Raw genomic sequence first — 20,235 nt, forward strand, 5'->3', positions numbered from 1 at the left:
ATCTGTACGTCTAACCTGTTCTAAGTGATTTAGCACCATTTATAATTTTACCCTCTGCATTTTTCAGGGAAAATCAAATAAGATTAAAAGATTACTGAATCAAAACAGAAAAAAATGAAGAAAAGTGGCCTTTTCAGCAAAATATATCATTAAAGGGTACTGTAACTGGTCCTGCTTATGACATTTATTGTGATTTGTGTGTTTCTTATGAGCAAGAAAGCTGCAAATTCAGTAAAAAATCATCATAAATGGACCACACTGGACCTTTTTATTACATGAATTACATGCATGGGTAAAACCTATGGGGAGCAGCCGTTGCCGGCCAAAAATGACATAACCATTGTCGATTTCGGGTGATCAAGTATGAGTAAACAAGCAGCAGTCAGTGAGACAGATTGAGTGAAAATCACATGTTCAATAAGCAAACTACAGCTTGCAATTTTGAGGAAATGGGTGGAAATGGTTACCTATTTGATCCAATAATGTGTTATCTTAGACTGGTGTCTGCTGCACGGGGTCAGTGATCAGTCCATCACAGTCCAGCTAATAGGACAAATTAATGACTCTGCATCATTACCAGTGCTTGAGTAGCCCATGAAGGAGGCAACATGTCTCTGACCATGACTGACTGACATAGCAGTGACTTAGTACTCGCATGTACTTGACAACGGGCTATAACGTAAGTTACCAGATGGAAACACCAGTATTATATGTGATCTTTTGAAATAGCTAACAATGAAAATCCACTACAGGTACCCTTTAACTGAATGAAAAACAGATATTTACAGCCACTGTCATTTGTCAAACTCTAAGGGTTTTATTGGTGAATCAACCACGTTCATTATGGAGTTTCTGAATGTCCAAATGGGTCATGTCTGATGCCACTGAAAAGCTGAGAAACTGCATTTTACCTGAATAATTTCAATGTATTGATAAGATTATTGGTTCAAAAATTATTAAACAATTTATTTCACTTGATGGTTTTTGACACTGGTGGCTGATGGGTAAATGCTAAAAACATGACATGTTCTTTTTGTATATTTTCATTCAGATTCAGAAAACTTTATTCATCCCATACGGGCAATTCATTTGCAGCTGACCACAGACATCAGCCCACATCCAAAGTGCAATGTGACGAACATAAATAAATCAGTGTACAAATACAACATCATTGGAAGCAATTACAAATAAATGCATTTAAATAATCAACAACAAATAATCAATAAATACCAATGCAGGCTAAAAGACTAAAAGACCCTGTTGGTTCTGCTAACATTAAAAAAATAAATAAATAAAAAATCTCATATAAAATAAAAATGGCAGCTGTCAGAGTTTAAAAGTGTGAAACCTGAAGGATTAAAAGATTTTGAATATCTGTTGGTTCTCCTCTGAGGTGCATAGTAATGCCAGCCTCAAAACAAATTTCTTACATGGCAGAAAACCAGGGTAAAGTACATTAAAATTAGACCAAATGTCAAATGCTGCTGATGTTATAGGACACTGGAAAACTGCACAGTATTGGTTAGTGATTTTTTTCCCCCTTCTCTATAAGAAAGTGCCTCTGTGTGCTTGTTTATGTATAAATTACAGTAAATGGCTTTGGCTCTGCACTGTTTTGAGCAGTTTCTGCACACACTGTATATTCTGTGCAGAGCCCAGAGTAGCCCAGTATAAGACGCAGATGTGCCATTCATGTTACCTGGCATCCACGACAGATTTAATACATGAAACATCTACAGATCTTTCATGCAGCAGTTTTAGTTTTTCCTTTGTACAGCAGATCTTTCCTGTGCTCTGTCTGCAGGCATGACTACAGCACTGAAATACACCGAGTCATACCGGCCACAATCATAACTTTGACTGACTGGTTTTTATGGAATCTCTCTTTCAATGGGAGACATGGCTTGGTTTTAAAAACCCGTTAAACCTCACCGACCCATTGGTGGCCCAGTCATTACGGGCTCATATTGTGCAGCCAATCTTTGCAGAAACCCACACAACTTTATGTTAAATGCTAGTGGCCTTCCCAAGTGATCCCATAATACCAAATATGGTGGGCTGAAGTCAGGGGAAAAAAATGGACCTAAAATTATGCACAGTATTTCCTTTTTATGAAATTGTGCAATATTTCATTCAGTCTGAACAAACAGATACATAATGACTATGATTGTGAGACGGTGCGGACGAAAACAATTTAGAAAACTGAGAAAAATATGCTTTGAAAACTGGTTTATTGGAGCAGAAGACACACGACCAGAGTTAGTTTAAATCCGTTTTATGAGTAGTTTTAGCTTCATTTTGAGGAACTGACAAGTTTTAGTTTAGTTTTTGTGTTGGTTTTACTTTTTGATGATGACAGCATTGACTTAAAGAAGCTAAAATGGTTAAAAATAACACAATACATGATGTATAAAACAATATTGTGTAAATGCATTATACATGCAAACACACAAATCATTAACAAGTGGGGGAAAATGCTTTCCTTTTTGTTTGTGTTGCTTCCTTTCATTCTAAATTGACTTTCTAAATGTTAACTTTCCATGATTGCGAGATCACTGTCAACACAAGAATTGCAGGAACATGTCAACATCGGCCTTTTGGCAAGAAAAGGAAGCGTGGAGGTTGTTCATGTTGCTCTGCGTCCTCTGGGTCAAGGAGTGGAACGGCTCCCTGGAGGTCCAGCTCTGATTACAGCTCCCTCGGGTGTGTGGTTGTGTGTGTGTGCGTGTGTGTGTGTGTGTGTGTGTGTGTGTGTGTGTATGTGTGTGTGTGTGTGTGTGTGTGGTATCCAGAAACAGGACAGTAATTCAACAGTAGCTTCCTCAGCATAAAGGTCAGCAGCAGGATCAAGATGTTTCACTCTATTGCTAAATATATGGAACACAGGGGCCTCTCATGTAGGCGTACATGCAAACATATGGTCTCTAATTTTGACACATACATGTTCTGGATTATGCGTATATTTTTACACATGATTTGCAGGATATTATTGGTCCAGGGAGTAACTGGAGGTCAAGGAAATAATTTAATCAACTTGTTTCATGCTGCTTGTGTCCTCTGTCACCCTCTAAATATGTCAGGAAGCACTTTTATTCAGCTCCAACAGCCTTATTTTCTCTGTAATACTGATGTTGACGAACACTGTGCCATAAAAATATCCAAAGTAAATAAATATCTTTGAGCAAAGTTTTCTGTCTAGATGTCTTCCTGGGGGTGCATTTAGAAACAGGCTGTTTGTATTAGATTAGATAGACAGAATTAGTGCAGATAAACTTTATAGAAGACATTTGTTTTACTCGGGCCAACGCAGGCATGTTACTCCTCAGACACAACTTGTTTACTGGCAAACAGTCGTATCTGACTCTCCAGAGGTTTTATGGTGCTACAGCGAGACGGGTTTGAGAAAAATAGTCTTGTTCAGAAGGATTAAAGTGTGTGTTTGTGGTCGTATGCACAGAATTCACTCTAAACACAGATGTTATTGTTTAAAACATACTGATTTGATGTATTTTACCTCAATTATTGAGCATATTTACATTTTCTCTAATGGTTTTAGGTTATTGTCATTACTATCAAAGAAACAAGACTATAAGGTAGCGGGGGGGTGTATCGATTCTGTGATATCGATATATCAGCACTCACATACTACTCATTTGAGGATCGATTATGCTAATAAAGTATTAATATTAATTAATAAATGCTAAATAAAACCGCCTGTAACACGTCTGAATCTTATAGGGTAACTTACTTCAGTGTTTTGTACTGATACCCCCACCCCCAAAAGCATAAAATTGAACTAGTCCATCCATGGCATGTGACCAGAAGTGCAGCAATTCCAGTTGGGTGTTTTTAGTCTGTTAGCAACAACTCAGTCTGCGGCTGCATGTGGCTGAAAGGAGAGCATGGCTGACAGAAGGAGGAGTGTGGTGTGGGCGTACTGTTCACCTGTGGATAAAACTACAGCAAAGTAGTAGTCTGTGTAGTAAAAATGTACTACACTGCAGTGACACCAGCAACCTTTAAACACCTGAATATTAGCCCAGTTCTGTCAGAAATGCAATCAATTTTATTCTTTTCAAACTTCATTTTGTTATAAAAATGTGAAATGTGTAGGTCTTGTTGAAAAAAAGCTCTTTGGAGTTGAGACCATTTTATTGTATTCAATGAATACATTCAAATTATGTTATTTTTTAATTCATATATATTATTTCTTTCCTTTTATTTATTCATATGTGTTAATTATTTATCACTTATGTGTTTTATGTTGACATTTTTATTTAATTAATATTTATATGTATTATTTGTGTTTTATTTTTATATTTTAAATAATATTTATATTTATTATTTATGTGTTTTTCAAAATGTATTTCATTGCTTATAAAAATGGCCATCAAAGGTTATGCACATTAAAGCTGTTGAATGGACAGTATTTGTCATGTGAGATGTCTTTTAAGTGTAACATTTTAATTTCAGAAAACCAGTGAAAGTATCTGTATCGGTATTGAATATATAAGCCAAAAAGGTAATTGGTATTGTATCGAATCACAAAAGTGTGGTATCACCCAGCACTACTATAAGGCGATATTAGCATGGGCTTAAAAATTTATTGAAAAAAAAGGGGCAAAAATCACAATTGTGATGCTAAGTTTTCTTGAGTGCTTTTGTTTTCCTAAAACTAACATCATCTTACACGTTCTATTGTGGTGATGCCTTAAAGTGTGTAATTCAGAACTTGAAAAAGTGAAGAAATTTTGGCTTGATTTCAGAGGAAAAAATGACAAATATAAGTGTAACATAAAATTTGTTTTGTCAAGCATTACTGTGTCTGTCTTTTTTTTTTCTTCCACGTTTTTAACATGCAATGAAGAGCACTTAGTATTTTACTAAGTATTTTCCAAGTTTCCAAGACTTTCATCTGTAAATAAAAAGACATTTATGCAATTTTTTAGCCACAACTGTACACACTGCATATGGATCAATATGGATATTTTTTCTAAGCACCGTGTGTTTGTGTCCTGATTGTTGACTCTTCCCATGTATTGCTGAGGTCTAAGGTTGGTATTTGTGAGCTTAGAAGAATCTGGGAGAGAGATCTGGGTGCAGAGGTCAAAGAAAATATGTGGGAGGACATTTGGAACAATATAAAGAAATATTTGCAAATTATCCAGGACAGAACAATCTAAAACACTACATAGGAGTTATTTGTTTCCCCATCCTCTTTCCAGATTCAAGGCTTTTACTTCCGCCACATGTTTTAGATGTAAAATAATTATGTGGCCTTACATATTGTTTCTATTCCTGTCTTTAACTGAAAAAATATTGTGAATCTGTTCTCTATGAATTGCAAAATATTTTAAGAATTGAGCATGAACTCCCTTGAATGCCAACTCCAGTATTTTTGCAAGATTAGTCTATGTTCTTATTATATTTGCATATTTCTGTGTAAACTGCTAAGAAAAGACAAATTGAAAATCAGAAGAAAAAGTAGATTTTCTGTGCAACAATCCCTCCTCTTCGTTCAGACCACATTTGTGTTCTAATACGTACAAAGAGCTGGATATCAGGTCAGATTAGGAGATAAAATCTAAGTTTCCCTGGAGCGACTCATTTTGCAGAACAAAGCCACACTGTTTTTAATCAAGCTATCACAGCAAACGGGGTGAAATGGCAAAAACAAAGAGGGGCGCAGGATTTAAGGAGACATTTTAATACGTCATGGAAACACAGAGGACAATGAGGAGATAAACTTGAGGAATTTTCCTTCAAATGTTTGGTCATCTTATTCTAATTTAGCATCTTTTTAAACATGGCTGCTGTTTTTTGACCACAAAGGAGCCACAGTGCAGGAATGCATGGACCACATGATGGTGATAAGATGACAAAAAGTGAGGTAACAGCATAAGTGTGGCAGATGGTGGCGTGAGTACTGACCCATGCAATTGTCCAATGAAATGACTTGAAGGTGTCTGACAGTGTATATAACCTGGTTTCAGATGCTACTTCTGTTTGGCTTTCATTCATCCCTTCAAAGACCTAAACAGTCACTGGAGACCAAAAGCATCTACTGATCTAAAATGTTTAATAAGTTTTGAACTACGAATCCTGTTAATACACTGAAATAATTAGGGTAAATGGACTTTCTAGCTTTGATTCACATTGATTCAAATCGATTCATTAGTAAAAACCCATTAGTTTGACAAATGACAGTGGTTGCAGACACTTGTTTTTGTTCTGTTAATGATATATTTTGTTCAAAAAGTCAGTTTTACTTCAGTTTTCTCTGTTTTCATTAGATAAATGTTACATTTACTCTGAAATTTTCAGAAGCATATGCATGGTCAGTAAATTAAATATTGAAAAGAATCAGATTTCCACTGAAAAATGCAGGAAAAAAAACTAGTAAATAGCCATAAATTGCTTAGAAATAGCTAGATTCACTTCAAAGTCATCACAAAAATCTTTAAGGGTTAAAGTATATATGATTCTGAATAGAAAACCTACAAGAATGCAGTTGTCTCACTGAAAAAAAACATGATCTCTTCCAAAACTGTTTGCTGCCTAATCTTTACCATATTTAACCATAAAATACTTACCATAGCTATGACTTTCACATAACTTCCAAGCGTATTTAACATGCCTGTAGTAATTTGGCGTGGCCTCAGGACTAAAAAAGAATCCCGTTAATGGTAAAACAGCTTGTTTTGATTCAGTGTGTTTATGGCTTCTTTCTTTATTTATGGCTTTATTTTTTCCCTTGTGTTTCTACATCTGTTTTTACACTTTTCTTTATGCTGAGGCAAACACCGATCCAGGAAATCTATACATGTGAAATACAGCTGTTACAGCAGCCTGATGGGTTTGTTTTTCCACTCTTGCACTCACTCGCTCTCTTCACCCACATAAACATACAAAGTCACTAACCGAGGAGTCGGACAATGTTTGGATGGTCAAACTCAGCCATTAGCGCCGCCTCCCTTTGGAAGTCATTCTGCATGTCAGCAGAGGCTTCCTCCTTTAGCATCTTCACGGCCACCATTGTGAAGGACTCCATTGGCAACAGGCCTGGTGCTCTGCAAAAAAACAAGACAGACACAGAAGACTCAGTGGATTTCTTTCTATGTTGATGACACAGACATGTTTGAAGACGTTAGATGACATATTTATTTTCCCCATGACGAAATTTTCTTTGGGCCTAGTATATCTGCAAATAAAAATACACAAATTCAAGATGATGATGCCAGAATTTATCAGGATCAGATTATGAAAGAGTGGTTCAGGAGCACTACTACACTTCATTTTCACACATGTATTGGACACCACGAAGTCTAGACCTGAACCCCCCTGAGAATATTTGGGATGTAATGGAGAAGCAAGATCAAACGCATTAACGCAGCTATGGACATAAATAAATAATGGCCATTTTATTGTAACATTGCATAAGAAAGGAGTTCCAGGTTCAAATTTAGCTGTGAGTGGATGCACCAGTTGGTGTGGACACTTACCACTCAGTTTGGCTGTGACCTCTGAGGAGTCAACATCTCCATTTTGATCTACCTGTGTTGCCCTTATAGCCCAGCATTGCAAATCCCCCCTCCCCCTTCCATGGTATGATGGTACACTCTTTCACCCCCCCACTCCATTCATTTCCCCATTGTCTTCCGTTTTGTGGGTCCAGTGCCTTTTGTTTTCTGTCCTTTTGACAGATTTAGTGGGTGGTGAGGGTTTCTACTCAAACCACCTTTTAGAACCCTTTCTGGGTCATACTTGTGTAGTGTTTTTCTTGGTTCCCCTTTGCTCTACCCCAAGCCTTCAGTTTGGGTAGGGAAACTTAACAGTTGCATAAATAATACTCTGGCAAATGTTTCCAATAATCAAATTTAAAGGTCGTTCAACCTTTCTGATCCTTCAGATGATAACATCATCTGTAGTTGATAGAACTCCATGCATTTGGATTACTGTGGCAAACCTTTTGTCAAGCATTAAATTGTATTTTGGTCATATGTGAGTCTTAATCTTTGGGTCAATATCTTGATTCTTTTCAATTACACACTGTTTAATGACTTAAGCCTCTAGAAATAACACATTAAATCCAAGCAGCTAGTACAATAGTACAACTGTACTGGTGCTGTGGACTGTAAATGTCAGTCACTTGGGGGAAAAACACATTTCCTGTGTTGTCTCATGAGTGGAGAAAACCAAAGTTCACAAATATTCTCATAGGGAACACACAAAACTATACACACATGATGAAACTGAGCTCATTCACTGTCACATATAGACATACATATTAGGAAAGTATAGACTGAAGGCCATCTGTTATGGAGGATGACATGATATACCTCTCAGGTCTATTTTAATGTGTGCTTTTTGTGTGTCTGTTGCTGTGTACATACTGAGCAAATACTGTATCCAAGTGTGTGTGCGCACGTGTGTGTGCGTGTGTGTGTGTGTGTGCATGTGCGTGTGTGTGTGTGTGTGTGTGTGTGTGTGTGTGCGTGAACCTGCTCAACCAAACACATGGGCTTTGTCTGCATTTCTGACAGTTAATGTGCAACCCTGAGTGCTCGTTCATTCAGGACATGTGTGTTTACATGTTGCTGCTGTTTAGGCTAAACAACATGCATGCAAGTGGAGTTTGCGTGTCTGTGTCTTCAAGCCAAGAGGTTTTTGTAAAATTTTCATTTGTCATTTCATTTGTGTTGTGGTATCTGGTGTTGGCTGAGGCAGAGTCTACAGTTTCATGCTTATGTTGAGGTTCAGTTTGACACAAGGTTTTAAAAATAAATGTTAGTTACTGACTGTATAGAAATGTTACATCAATGAAACATATTACAAACACACAGAGAATTATTAATATGCAAGAGGGTGTGAGTGTGTGTGTATTATGTTCCCAGGGGTGTCCATATATTGCACCATTCCAGGTTTCACTGAAGGATTACCAGCTGGATGAGCAGATCTCAGATCAGGCTACCGTTAAAATGTCACCAGCTACTATTGTGCTGAGCAGCCTGGCCTCTGGTGGTCTTTCTCTGTGGCCTGTTTTAACTGCTGCGCTACAAACCTATATTAAATCTAAAAATTATATCTACATTACAGAAGTCCTGCTGGTTTTTAAAAAATATTTCCAAATGCAGTAGAAACTAGGTTTTGGATGATGCATGTTTCAGTTTTATCTGTTGTAAAAATTCAGCGCAATACAAAACTACTGGTATTGACAAAAAGTCATTAAAATTTTGACACAGGTTATTGAAAAGTCCACTTTTTTTAAAGTTGATTTTTTTTTCATGGTTTGTCATCTGGCCAAACTGAATACATAGGTTTAAATGGTATATTTTCTTTTTGTTTAACCCATTAGGTGCCAGAGGTTTTTTTTTTCTTTTAATATTCAATTTTGATATCAAGATTTCAAAAAGCTGTGTGTTTCATTCAGTTATGTTGCTTGTTGCAATATCGGGACTTTGGCGTTTAAAGAGTTATTATCCTCAAGAAACCCAGGAAAGTGAAAGTGTTGTTTGTTTGGTTTTTTTTACATAATTATCATTGAAAACGGCTTCATGTGACAGTTTTTCCAGACACACTTTTTTTTTACATTCTTGTCCCCAACAGAGAACATGTATTGCTGGGTCTCAAGAGAATATTTTTGATGTATGAAACTAAGTGTTTTCATAAAATAAAAAATGAACTAGCAAAATGGATGCAGAAATCAAGTCAAAATTAAATGAAACTAAAAAGGAACTAATGCACACCTATACCCTTGTAAACTCCAGTATGACTCAGCTCTGATATTCAGTCTGGTGACAGGGATTAGTTGCAGACATTGGAGTCTGTGAACAGGCTCAGTGTGAAGGGAACGTGACACCTGTAGCTTCTCTCCTTGTGACTTTGTGACACAGCAGTTCTCAGAATGACCACAGGCCTGGTTCAGCTGCTCTGACCTGGATCAACACTGCCCTCTCAGTCCTTCATCTGCACCAGCAACCATCATGATAAACCCTGACGGTGGTTACAGTGGCAGGAAAAAGTCTAAAAACTACTGCAGGTCATCAGAGAATACTGCAACCACTCTCCCTTTTAGACTAAAAGGCTCTTTGAGGTTTCAGCCTCTTTCTTCATCCTCTTATTCTATTTTTTTTCTGTTAGATCAGTCATTATCTAAAATAAGAATCAACAGCCAAATTTGAGTGTGACATGTTTGAAATTATTTGTCTTTTTAATCACAATTCTACACAATATACATGACTACAATTCCCTATTACCCAATATTATTTTTTTTGTTTCATGGTCTTTAAAAATACACAACTTCCTACATGTCATTATTTTCATTTATACAGACCCATTTGATCTATTTATGATTTTCTTGTTGAGGTTGATAAATGGATTTTCATTTGCCACCTCAAAGTCAGTACTTTATGTCTTGTCAGTGGTTTAAGAGAGTTACAATAAACAGAGCTCTAGATCTGCAGGTGTTGTTTAAACTCCAAATAAATTGTATTTCTAGAATAAAACACCTAAAAACACCTAGGCCTGCACTATATATGTTCTTGTGAACTGACATTATATGAATAAATACAAGACATGATGTGAATGAAACTCTGACTGATGTCAAAATAACTGAAATGCTCCAAGTGACTTAAGTTTAGTCATGCCGTGTATAAGCTTTTACTGTCAAAAGTTTTAAAATTTTAGCACAAATGGAAGGTTTTGACTTCTTTTAATATTTAGTTAAGAGAAGCCTATCAACATCAATTAATTGCTGAGTTTAAATCCTAAGTTTGTCTAACTTTTAATCAAATATTTGATCATCAGTGTATAACCGTAAGAACAAAAGTTAAATATTCAAACAAAATATATAGTGTATCTCACCTTCGCCATCTGTTTCAATGACTTAGCGGTTCAGAAAATGAATGAACAAACTCATTGACTTCTTGTTAATGACCTCTTGAGGTCCAACCTGCAGTACCTTTGCAGTCCACCAGGGGGATGTAGCCCACATTTAAGAATCATTGTGATAGAAATGCTTCGTTATAAACAGTACTGGGAGTAATGTATTGCAAAAGTAATACATTACAGTAACTGATTACTTTTTGCTGTAAGGCAGTAGTGTAAGGCATTGCTAATCAATTTTCAGTAATATTTTACTTGGTACATGTTCAGTAGCTCTTGCATTACAACACACTTTTCACCCATAATTTAAAAATAAAATAAAATAAAAAAAAAAACAACAGAAACAGCAAGACCAAGGGATCTTAAGGAATCAAAAAATGCGGAAGGACAGTTCTATTTCCTGTTGATGTTCAGCCAGTGGGTGAAGATGTCAGAAGACAGAACATTAGGCCACATGGACGTATGCTCATTACTAACCCTAACCCTTCTTTACAGAAACTAGTTAGCATGATCCCTGTGATCAGCAATGACAAGGTAAGATAACGTTTCTATGACTAGATAAAATTCTTTATCGATTGCAGATTTATCTACCGGCGTCCTCGGTGCTGTACCTCTTGTTTGAACATGTAAAATGTTGAAAAAAATGCAAGCGTTCCTGCTGGGATCTGAACATCGTAGACTATAGCGTCACTTACTGAGCTATCCACCCACATGCACTTCAGGGCGCTAATTTATGCATCCCAAGGCTCTCATATCTCTTGTATTGTATTGTATTATTGACTTTGGGGGGGAGGGTTCTACTGTGCATGTGCGATTTATGATGAGAGTCTGTTATGCAAAAGTAATACAGGAGTCATGTAATACAGTACCATTCTGAGACAGTAATATTGTAAGGTAAGGGATTACTTTTAAATACCACTAACAAGTAATCTGTAAGGTATTACAGTTTGAAAGAAACTTTCACAGCACTGGTTATACTGAGCATCCTTCTGTTTTATCATTCCACTCACCTTGCTTGGAAAACCCGTCCAAAGGCTCCCTCTCCAATGTCTCGGACATACTGTATGTTATTCCGCGGGTACTCCAGGGCCAGCAGCTTCGAGTTGAGCAGCAGAGGAACCCGCTGGTACATCGGGTTTGGGTGGAGTCGATCCAGCAGGAGTTCTGATGGGAGGGCAGTCAGTGTTGGGGTCTCCATCACTCTGGAAATAAAAGGGCGACTTGTAACATTTCTATTTTGGATTGTTGAAAAATGATCTCACATCATCAGTATGGAGAAATAACAGTTTTGAAGGTGACATCAGTATATTGTACTGCATTGATACCACAGTGAGCATGCTAACCAGCTAGCGCCACTCATCACGTAGCATCCAGACTGCCCTCAGTCCGACATAACACTAAGATGTAGCATCGCAGTTTGGGTTGGATGCACCAAGAGAAATTAAACATTCATAGTTGTCATTCCGTAGCAGTCATTTGTGCATTAGCTGCAACTGTGAAACCTCTGCCAATACTGCAAGCATAAAAATACACTACCGTCAATCTCACTTTTATATGATACATCTAGATAAAGCAGTACATAAAAGCACACAGGGCACAGGGACATTTAGCTTTTTTTAAGATGAAACAAGTCCATTAACATAATCTAAATAATGCTGAGATATTGTTAAAAACTGAACTAAGAAAGCTGCATCACTGAGCCCCTTTACAATGACCATAAAAAAACAATAACTGGGAGTAATCAGATAATTGTAATAAAATGTGATGTGTTTGCATGCACTTCAGAAATGTGATAATCAAAAAACCCTGGTTAAGACATTTCAGTCCATTATTGGATTTCTTTCGGAGTACCTATGTACATAATGCTGGTAGACTCAAACTTTCTATTGTTTTCTGCTCACATTTTACTATATCACTTCAGTTTACTATGATTTAATTGTTTTTGCACATGTGTAGATGTAAAGGAATGAAATAAATGACATTAACAGGTATGCATGCATGCAGACATTGGAGCACTGGGGAGAAATCCAGGTGTTAATCTGATTTCTCATAATTGGATTACTGCTGTTATCTGATAAAGCATATCAGATTATGCTGGCCAACTGATTTCCGGAGTTCTCAGATTATTCAAGCGATCGTTTAAAGATCGGAGTATTAGTGTGTATGTAAACGGGCTCAGTGTCTTCAAAGCCACTGGACTCCCATGACAAAAACAGTTAGTTCACCAGTCAGAACATGGGAATGTATTAGTGTGGATACAAATGGTGTTTATCAAAGTTATCAAAGTCAAGCAAAAAAAAACAGATGAAGACAGTGGTGACCTGCACCACCTGTGTACAGAATGGTTAAGTTACTGTTTTTGTCATGGGAGTCTGGTGGTTATGAAGAGATCATGGCTTCAGTTCCCATCAGAAATAGTGGTCGAGCATACAGTGCACAGCGTACACACTGACCGGCTTTGGCAGTTTGGAAGAGGCCACCAACCCCGCAGCTTTGTGGTAAAATGCTGCAGTCCTCTGTTGATAGTGGGATTTAATACTTAACTTTCACAATTATAATTATAACCTGTGAAGTAAAAGTTTAGAGCAAAATGTCAGATAGAAAAAACAGTTGTCACTCTTTCACCTCTTTCTGTTCCTCCACTGTTTCCTCCGTCGATGACAGGCCAGGATGATGATTGTAAAAAAGACGGCAGCAGCGACGGCGGTCAGGACAATAACGATAACGGACATCGAATAAGCTGGAGATGAGGTGACAACAGGAGGAAAACGAGGAGGCTGACGAGGGACGGATGTTATCACTGAAAAGCAGAAGTCAAAGTAGAGGGATGTGAACCTTAAATGTGCAGAAACAAGAAAAGAGGTGATATCACTGTGTTTCTGTTTAGATTATTTGTCTATCATTAGAGTTCATTGTTGGGGTTTTTCCAGGCTTCAAGTTGTAATACATAAAACTATTTGTTCAAAAAGAATCTGCGCAGTGTTTAGTATTATAACTGAATGAATGTCCTTATTATTAATGTACATGTACAATGGAAACACACTTTCTGTGTGGAGTTTGCATGTTCTCCCCTAGTCTGCGTGGGTTCTCTCCGGGTACTCCGGCTTCCTCCCACAATCCAAAAACATGCACTGATAGGTTAATCGGTTAATCTAAATTGCCCATAGGTGTGAATGTTAGAGCGACTGTTTGTCTCTATATGTCAGCCCTGCGATGAACTGGCGAAATGTCCAGGGTGTACCCCGCCTTCGCTCATAAGTAGCTGGGATAGGCTCCAGTGACCCCCGTGACCCTAGTGAGGATAAAGCGGGTTCAGAAAATGAATGAATGAATGAATGTACAATAGAATTGAGAATGATTTTCCTTTTAACCCATAAAGACCCAAACATCCACTGGTGTGTAAAATGCAGTTTGTCATCTTTTCATAGTCAACAGATATGACCCATTTGGACGTTCAGAGGCTCCGTACTTCATAGTTTGAAACACTTACATCTTCTACAACATTGATTCACCAGTAAAACCCATGGAGTTGGATCAAAGACAGTGAATGGACATTACGTTCAATTAATGATATCTTCGCATAAAAAGTCACTTTTTCTTCAGTTTTCTCTGCTTTGATGTAATAAGTTTTGAATTTACTTGGAAATTTTATGGGCATTTAAATTATGTATAGGAAATTAAATACAGGAAAATACATGATTTACAGTGAAAAATGCTAAGTACAGAGGATAATATTATAATAAATGGTGGTAAATCATTTAAGAAATGTCAAGTAGAGAGAAAAATTCATTTGGGAACTGACCCAAAATTAACACTGGGCCTTTATGGGTTAAGGTGCATGAAGAGAGAATAGTATAAATACAAATACTGTAAAACCATTAAAAATATACAAATAAAACCTCAGTCAGAACAGTTAGAAAAAGGGCATTCACTCACACATTCAGCAGGTATTGCACGATCCCAGTGAGTGCAATTATTGGTTCAGCATAAAAACTGTTCTAGAGTCTGTTTCTTTTGTTTAATTGTTCTCTTTGGTGGGTGAGTTTGCTCTGAAGTGAATCAGAAATAGTACGAGTACTGTACCTTTCAGGGTTTCCCCACACTGAGGCACAGCGCAGTACTCCCAGCGAATATTGGGGTTTAAGGTGTAACACCAGGGTTTGTCACTGATTCCTCCTGGATTTCTACAGAAGTTTTTAGAATTCTTCAACTCTGGAATGACATCCACAGAAAGGCGATGCTCGTGGGGATCCTACAGGAAAGAAAACAAACAAAACATAATAAAACTATCAGGAAGGTGAAACATTACATTGAAAATAAGGTTTATACAAAAAGATATTGGAAGATCAGAGGTGAATAAATAAAGCTGAGTTTGTTCCATTAAGTTTTATGTCAATATACTCTCTTCAAACTTTTGTTTTATTCAAGAGTACTTAAACAAGGAAAACCAAAACAAGCACATTTTATTTTTAACAGTTTTTTCTGTCAATGAAGTCATCACCAAACACAGAGGGAATCACAAATCTGTTGTGCACTTTATAGTCAAACCCACAAATAATATAGAGATCTGAAGGCATAGACTGTAGTAGATCGAGGAACGATGATACCATATTTGGACAAAATGGGCGGAGCTACAGGAGCCTGAGCAGTCAGAGGTGAGCTAATGTTAAATGCTAGGTCTGACTCAGTAACAGTGAGTTGTTTTACAGTCTTGTTAAAGCAGGACCTATTAATGACAACCACAGATGAGCTGTTTTTCAAGAAGAAAATGTGTTAATCTAAATCCAAAAGCCAGAAAGTAAAACTTGAGAGACAAATGAGCCACCATACAGACTCAACAGATGTCAAAGTTTCTATTTGATCTGAGATTTGGTTAAAATAAAACAGATGAGACCAGACTAATCCTGGAAAAAATAAACCAGTTTCAGTGTAAGTCTATGGGAGGTGGAGCTTTATAGAGCACCATCTAGTGGGTGCCAGTATTACAATGTTAAGATACTTCCTTATTAGCATCATTTTGGAGCCAAGGTTCTTGCCCCTTTTCTGAAAGAAAATGTATGGAGAAGCAACTACACAGTCAGGAGAGTTATTAATTCATATAACATCATATTAATCAAATACAAATGCAGGGTTTTTTTTATCCGATAACTGCATAAAACAGAGGCAGTATATCAAAGCCCCAGGAGACCAGGGTTCATGGTCTGATTCATGTTTTGTTTGTTGTTTGTTGTTTTCTCATTTTGTGGTTTCTTGAACCTTTTTCCCAAACCCAAACTATTTTATTGTACTCTGTTTTAAGCCTAAATCTACCAAAGTGTAACCATTGTCTCACTGTCTAGCAGACAAACCCATGTGTCAGCAAATGGTCTGTTTGGTCAGTGTCACATTTTTACACACAAGGTTACCCTAAAGCACCAAACATCATTATGGATGTCAGAATATGATGTATTTTGCAGTTTTGTGGTGTTTGCATCCCCAGTGTGTAAATATTTTAAAGTCTCAGAAATGCAAGCATGTATCTAGATTCAAGAGATTCAAAGCATTTTATTGTCATGTGTACAGTAAAGAAACAGATTTCCCTGTAGGCTACAATGAATATATTACTATGTCATCCACACTGAATGCCAAGAGAATTTAAGATGTGTAAAAATAAAAAAAAATAAACAGCATATGATAATTTCATTTTTTGGCATTTAAGAATCGCATGCAAAGAGAATGAGCATAAAATATAAACTACATCTAATCTAAGAACACTTCATGGATAGCATATGAGCTGCATGTTGAAGTATAACTGGAAAACCAGATTTTCAAGGTATTTAGTCGTATCCTCAAGCTGAATGTTGGATCCAAGCCTCTTGCATGATACTAATACGAACAATCTCACGGGGAAGATTAGATTTCCACAAGGACAATGAATGTTAGAACAGTACACACATGCAGGGTGGAACATGCAACAAGTAGAACAAACACCTGCATATCATGAGCTTTTCCAGCCTAAAGCAAAGAATATTTGGCAATTCAGTGATTTCATAAAACCCTATTGAAGAAATCAGGAAAGATGAAAATATCTGCTTTTATATGCATCTGCTTTCTGGATGCGATAAAATGACATCAGTAAAGATTTATCACTATGTTTTGCATCGTTTTTTTTTTTTCCTGGAATGTTCAGGAGTTCTTGCAGACAGATTTGGACTGACAGGTCTGAACTTTTCTTGGAAATCACCGTGTCTTCCACCAAAAACGAAACAGAGATGACCTTCTGAAATAATGCATTACATTTTTTCAAGGCCCCCGCTCAGAGTTCAAGGTACAGTTATAGTTCAATAACCGCAGAGGCTGTAAAATGCTCTGTAGTGAGATGCATAACAGTCGAATGTAGAGTGCCAGTGCAAATATTGAACATCTGGTATCTTTTTGTGTCATGATGGTCATCAAAAGAGCAATGGTCCAACATATCCCAAGAGATAAAAGTTAGAGGCTGAAAGACTGGGTTCAGTGAGATGCACAATGGGCCTGATTTCCCACCGGTACCAGGATTTATCACTGACATGTCATGTAATCTAATGGACAACCCATTTACCACTGCTCCTCAAAAATAATCTCCATGCATTATCCGATTAAAAGGTTTAATTTAGTTAAGGAAACAAATGGTTTCCTTACACTTAAAGCAACAACGTGGGGAGGTTCAAAAGAAGCTATTTTTGGTAGTCGACAGGCCGCCATCGCAGACGGCCCAACATATGTGTCAGTGTCGTGCTCATTTCCTGCCCCTGTTTTATTCTTGCTATAAAAATATTGACCGTCTATACATCTCAGAACAGATGTTTAAGGTAAAGAATGAGCTGGGAGAAAGAGGGATGTAGTGCTACAAATGATACTGACTGTGAAATATTAAAAGCAGGTGCTCTTCATGTGAACAGGTATGAGTACATATAAGTCAAAAATGTACAAACATAAATTGTACACTCTGGTAATAAACGTCAAAACTTAATTACACTTTCAACTCTATTTAATGAGGATAAATATATTTACAAGGAGGGAACATTGCTCTTTTTACCATCTGGTTCTAAATCATCAACTTAATGTAAGCATTTGAGTTAAGTGTAAGAAATGACATAATTATCTCCCCATTGGCCTCTGGGGGCAGAACAAACATCGCACCAATCACACTACTATTACACTTAAAAGGAGGGAAAAAAGCTTTGGTGTTGGCCACGAACTCAAGACATAATCGTCAAAATAAGGCGTTTAACGTGGCCGAGCTTTCATCATATATGAATAAGCACCATTTGTTGCCAGACAGTCTCGGTGACATCAGGCGGTGAGAATTTAGCCTGAGCTGCTACCAGGAAAAGGCTGTGTTTTCTTAGTAAACTCAGACTTTACTGTAGACAACACACCGGCTCTGAGAAACTAACAGAGTTGGTGATGGTTGGTGATACAGTCATTCTGTAATTCGCTTCATCAAGGAGGTTATATTTTACTGAATATTTTATTTTGAGCTACTGAACACTTGTGGTAGAAAATACTGCCATAATAATCTGCAATTATGGGTTTTCACTCACAAACACACACCTTCACATTGGTTAATGTCAAGAAGTGAATGGGTCAAGTCTGTATAGTCCAGTTAAAGCTTCTGTAGGACATGTTATTTCAGTACAAGCAGTTTGAAAGGAAATATAACAAAAAAATTTACCCTTGATGGGCCATTGTTCCAAATCACACATCTTTATAGCGAGGAGGGGATAGATACAACTAACAAGTCAATTTAAAGGCTCCAACCAAGGAAAAAAGACCTCCATAATATAGTTAACCACTGAAGTATCTAGAAGTTGTAAAAAAAAAAAAAAAAAAAAAAACTAACAGAAAAACACGTGGCTCCCACAGATTTGCATTAAACTAGGTTACGAAAAGTACTGTCAGTACATTGTTTCAAAGCTTTATTCCACTTATCGGTTTTATTAGGGTCCTCTACAAAGTGACCTGGTCCATCTGGAAGTTTGTCATCTATTATTCAGATCTCTGAACTAGAAGGCTGTGATGTTTTCTGTGGACTTTCTGAGCTTCTGCTTATTCAATTAAACATTTTTTTTCCCCTACAGATCGACTGTAGTTGTGGTTAACAGGGTCCAACTACAAAACTGCAAAATAGCACACGTTATGCAGTACTTGATGAAGTTTTCAATTTTACAGAGTCAGAAAGCCAGCACTTAGGAGCAGCTTCCATAGTTTTATCCTTGATGCTCAGAATCAACAGTTCAGCCTCTGTAACACAATAAATGGCAATGAACCTGTTGCTTTAACCAATCAGATGTCACGTTGGCTACAAGGGGGTGATCTAGCAGATGTACAACATCAGCAGCTTTTTCCCATTGTTTGATTGGATGGTCAACCACCAAACCACATCTGTAGTGATTTACACTAAAATATACTGATTTAGATTTAATGTTTTTTTCCCAACACACAATGGCTGATGGAGGAGATGAAATGGTTTTGGTTGCAGAAAGACGTACGATAAATATGTGGAAATAATTCAGTTCAGTTCAGTAGGGGGGGGCTGAGGGGGTACATCTATAGTCAGATGAGGGTGAGGAGGTCCATCCAGAGAGGTGAGGGTAAGGGAGGAGGTCACAGATCCGGGGTCACAGATAGCCTAAAATACTTCTTCATTCTAACCATAATGCTGTCAGACGACTGGAAACAGTGGGAGTGGAGGCGTTGTTCTGGGTTAAATAGTGAACGTACCTGTTTAGTGCATCCGTGAACACAAATAGTGAGCGAACGATGGCTTAGCGAACGCAATGAGCACAGAAACGGATTTTGTGTTCATTAAACCTCTGTGTTCGCCGACCCATCGTTCGCTCACTATTTGCACTGAAGGACGCGCAAACGGCTGATTTCACTATTTAACCCAGAAATGAGCCTCAGTTTGGTTTATCATCAAACTTGTCCTCTGTGTTTTCATATTGTGATATTCTGCATTATATCAGGTTCAAAACACACCATCTTTTTGTTAAATAAATTTAAGAAGTTTAACTGTTATCAATTTTGGTCATGGCTTGTCATTGAGGGGTGATAGTGGGTCCTGAACCAGACCAGTTGAGAGCCACTGCTCTAGAGCGTCATGAAATGGTGTTTTCTCTTTATATTCAGTCTATGATTAGGACAGAACTGTGAACTACAGGAGGGAGATGTGTTTATTTTTTCCTAAATCCTGTCTAATATTGAAAAAATACAGATGCTCATGAAGCTGTTAACACTCTCCTGTTTGACAAAACCAGTACTGTATGTTTGAGTGGATGATTTAGAGACTTATCAGATATATTAGCATGCATCCTCATCTATTTCAGA

The 20,235-nt window shown here is 37.3% G+C and overlaps 1 protein-coding gene across 1 annotated transcript in view; it reads right to left on the reverse strand.

Annotated features, from left to right (window-relative positions):
* Positions 1 to 20,235, reverse strand: part of musk (muscle, skeletal, receptor tyrosine kinase) — a 55,499-nt gene that overhangs the window by 2,980 nt on the left and 32,284 nt on the right. Inside the window, exons 13-16 of the mRNA XM_030148513.1 lie at positions 14,968 to 15,136; positions 13,510 to 13,684; positions 11,895 to 12,086; positions 6,922 to 7,070 (exon numbers count right to left, since the gene is read on the reverse strand). Coding sequence (XP_030004373.1) covers positions 6,922 to 7,070; positions 11,895 to 12,086; positions 13,510 to 13,684; positions 14,968 to 15,136 — 685 coding nt within the window. The remainder of the gene's footprint in view (positions 1 to 6,921; positions 7,071 to 11,894; positions 12,087 to 13,509; positions 13,685 to 14,967; positions 15,137 to 20,235) is intronic.

The sequence above is a fragment of the Sphaeramia orbicularis genome, chromosome 12 (genome assembly GCF_902148855.1).
Source record: "Sphaeramia orbicularis chromosome 12, fSphaOr1.1, whole genome shotgun sequence".
Classification (NCBI taxonomy): Eukaryota; Metazoa; Chordata; class Actinopteri; order Kurtiformes; family Apogonidae; genus Sphaeramia; species Sphaeramia orbicularis.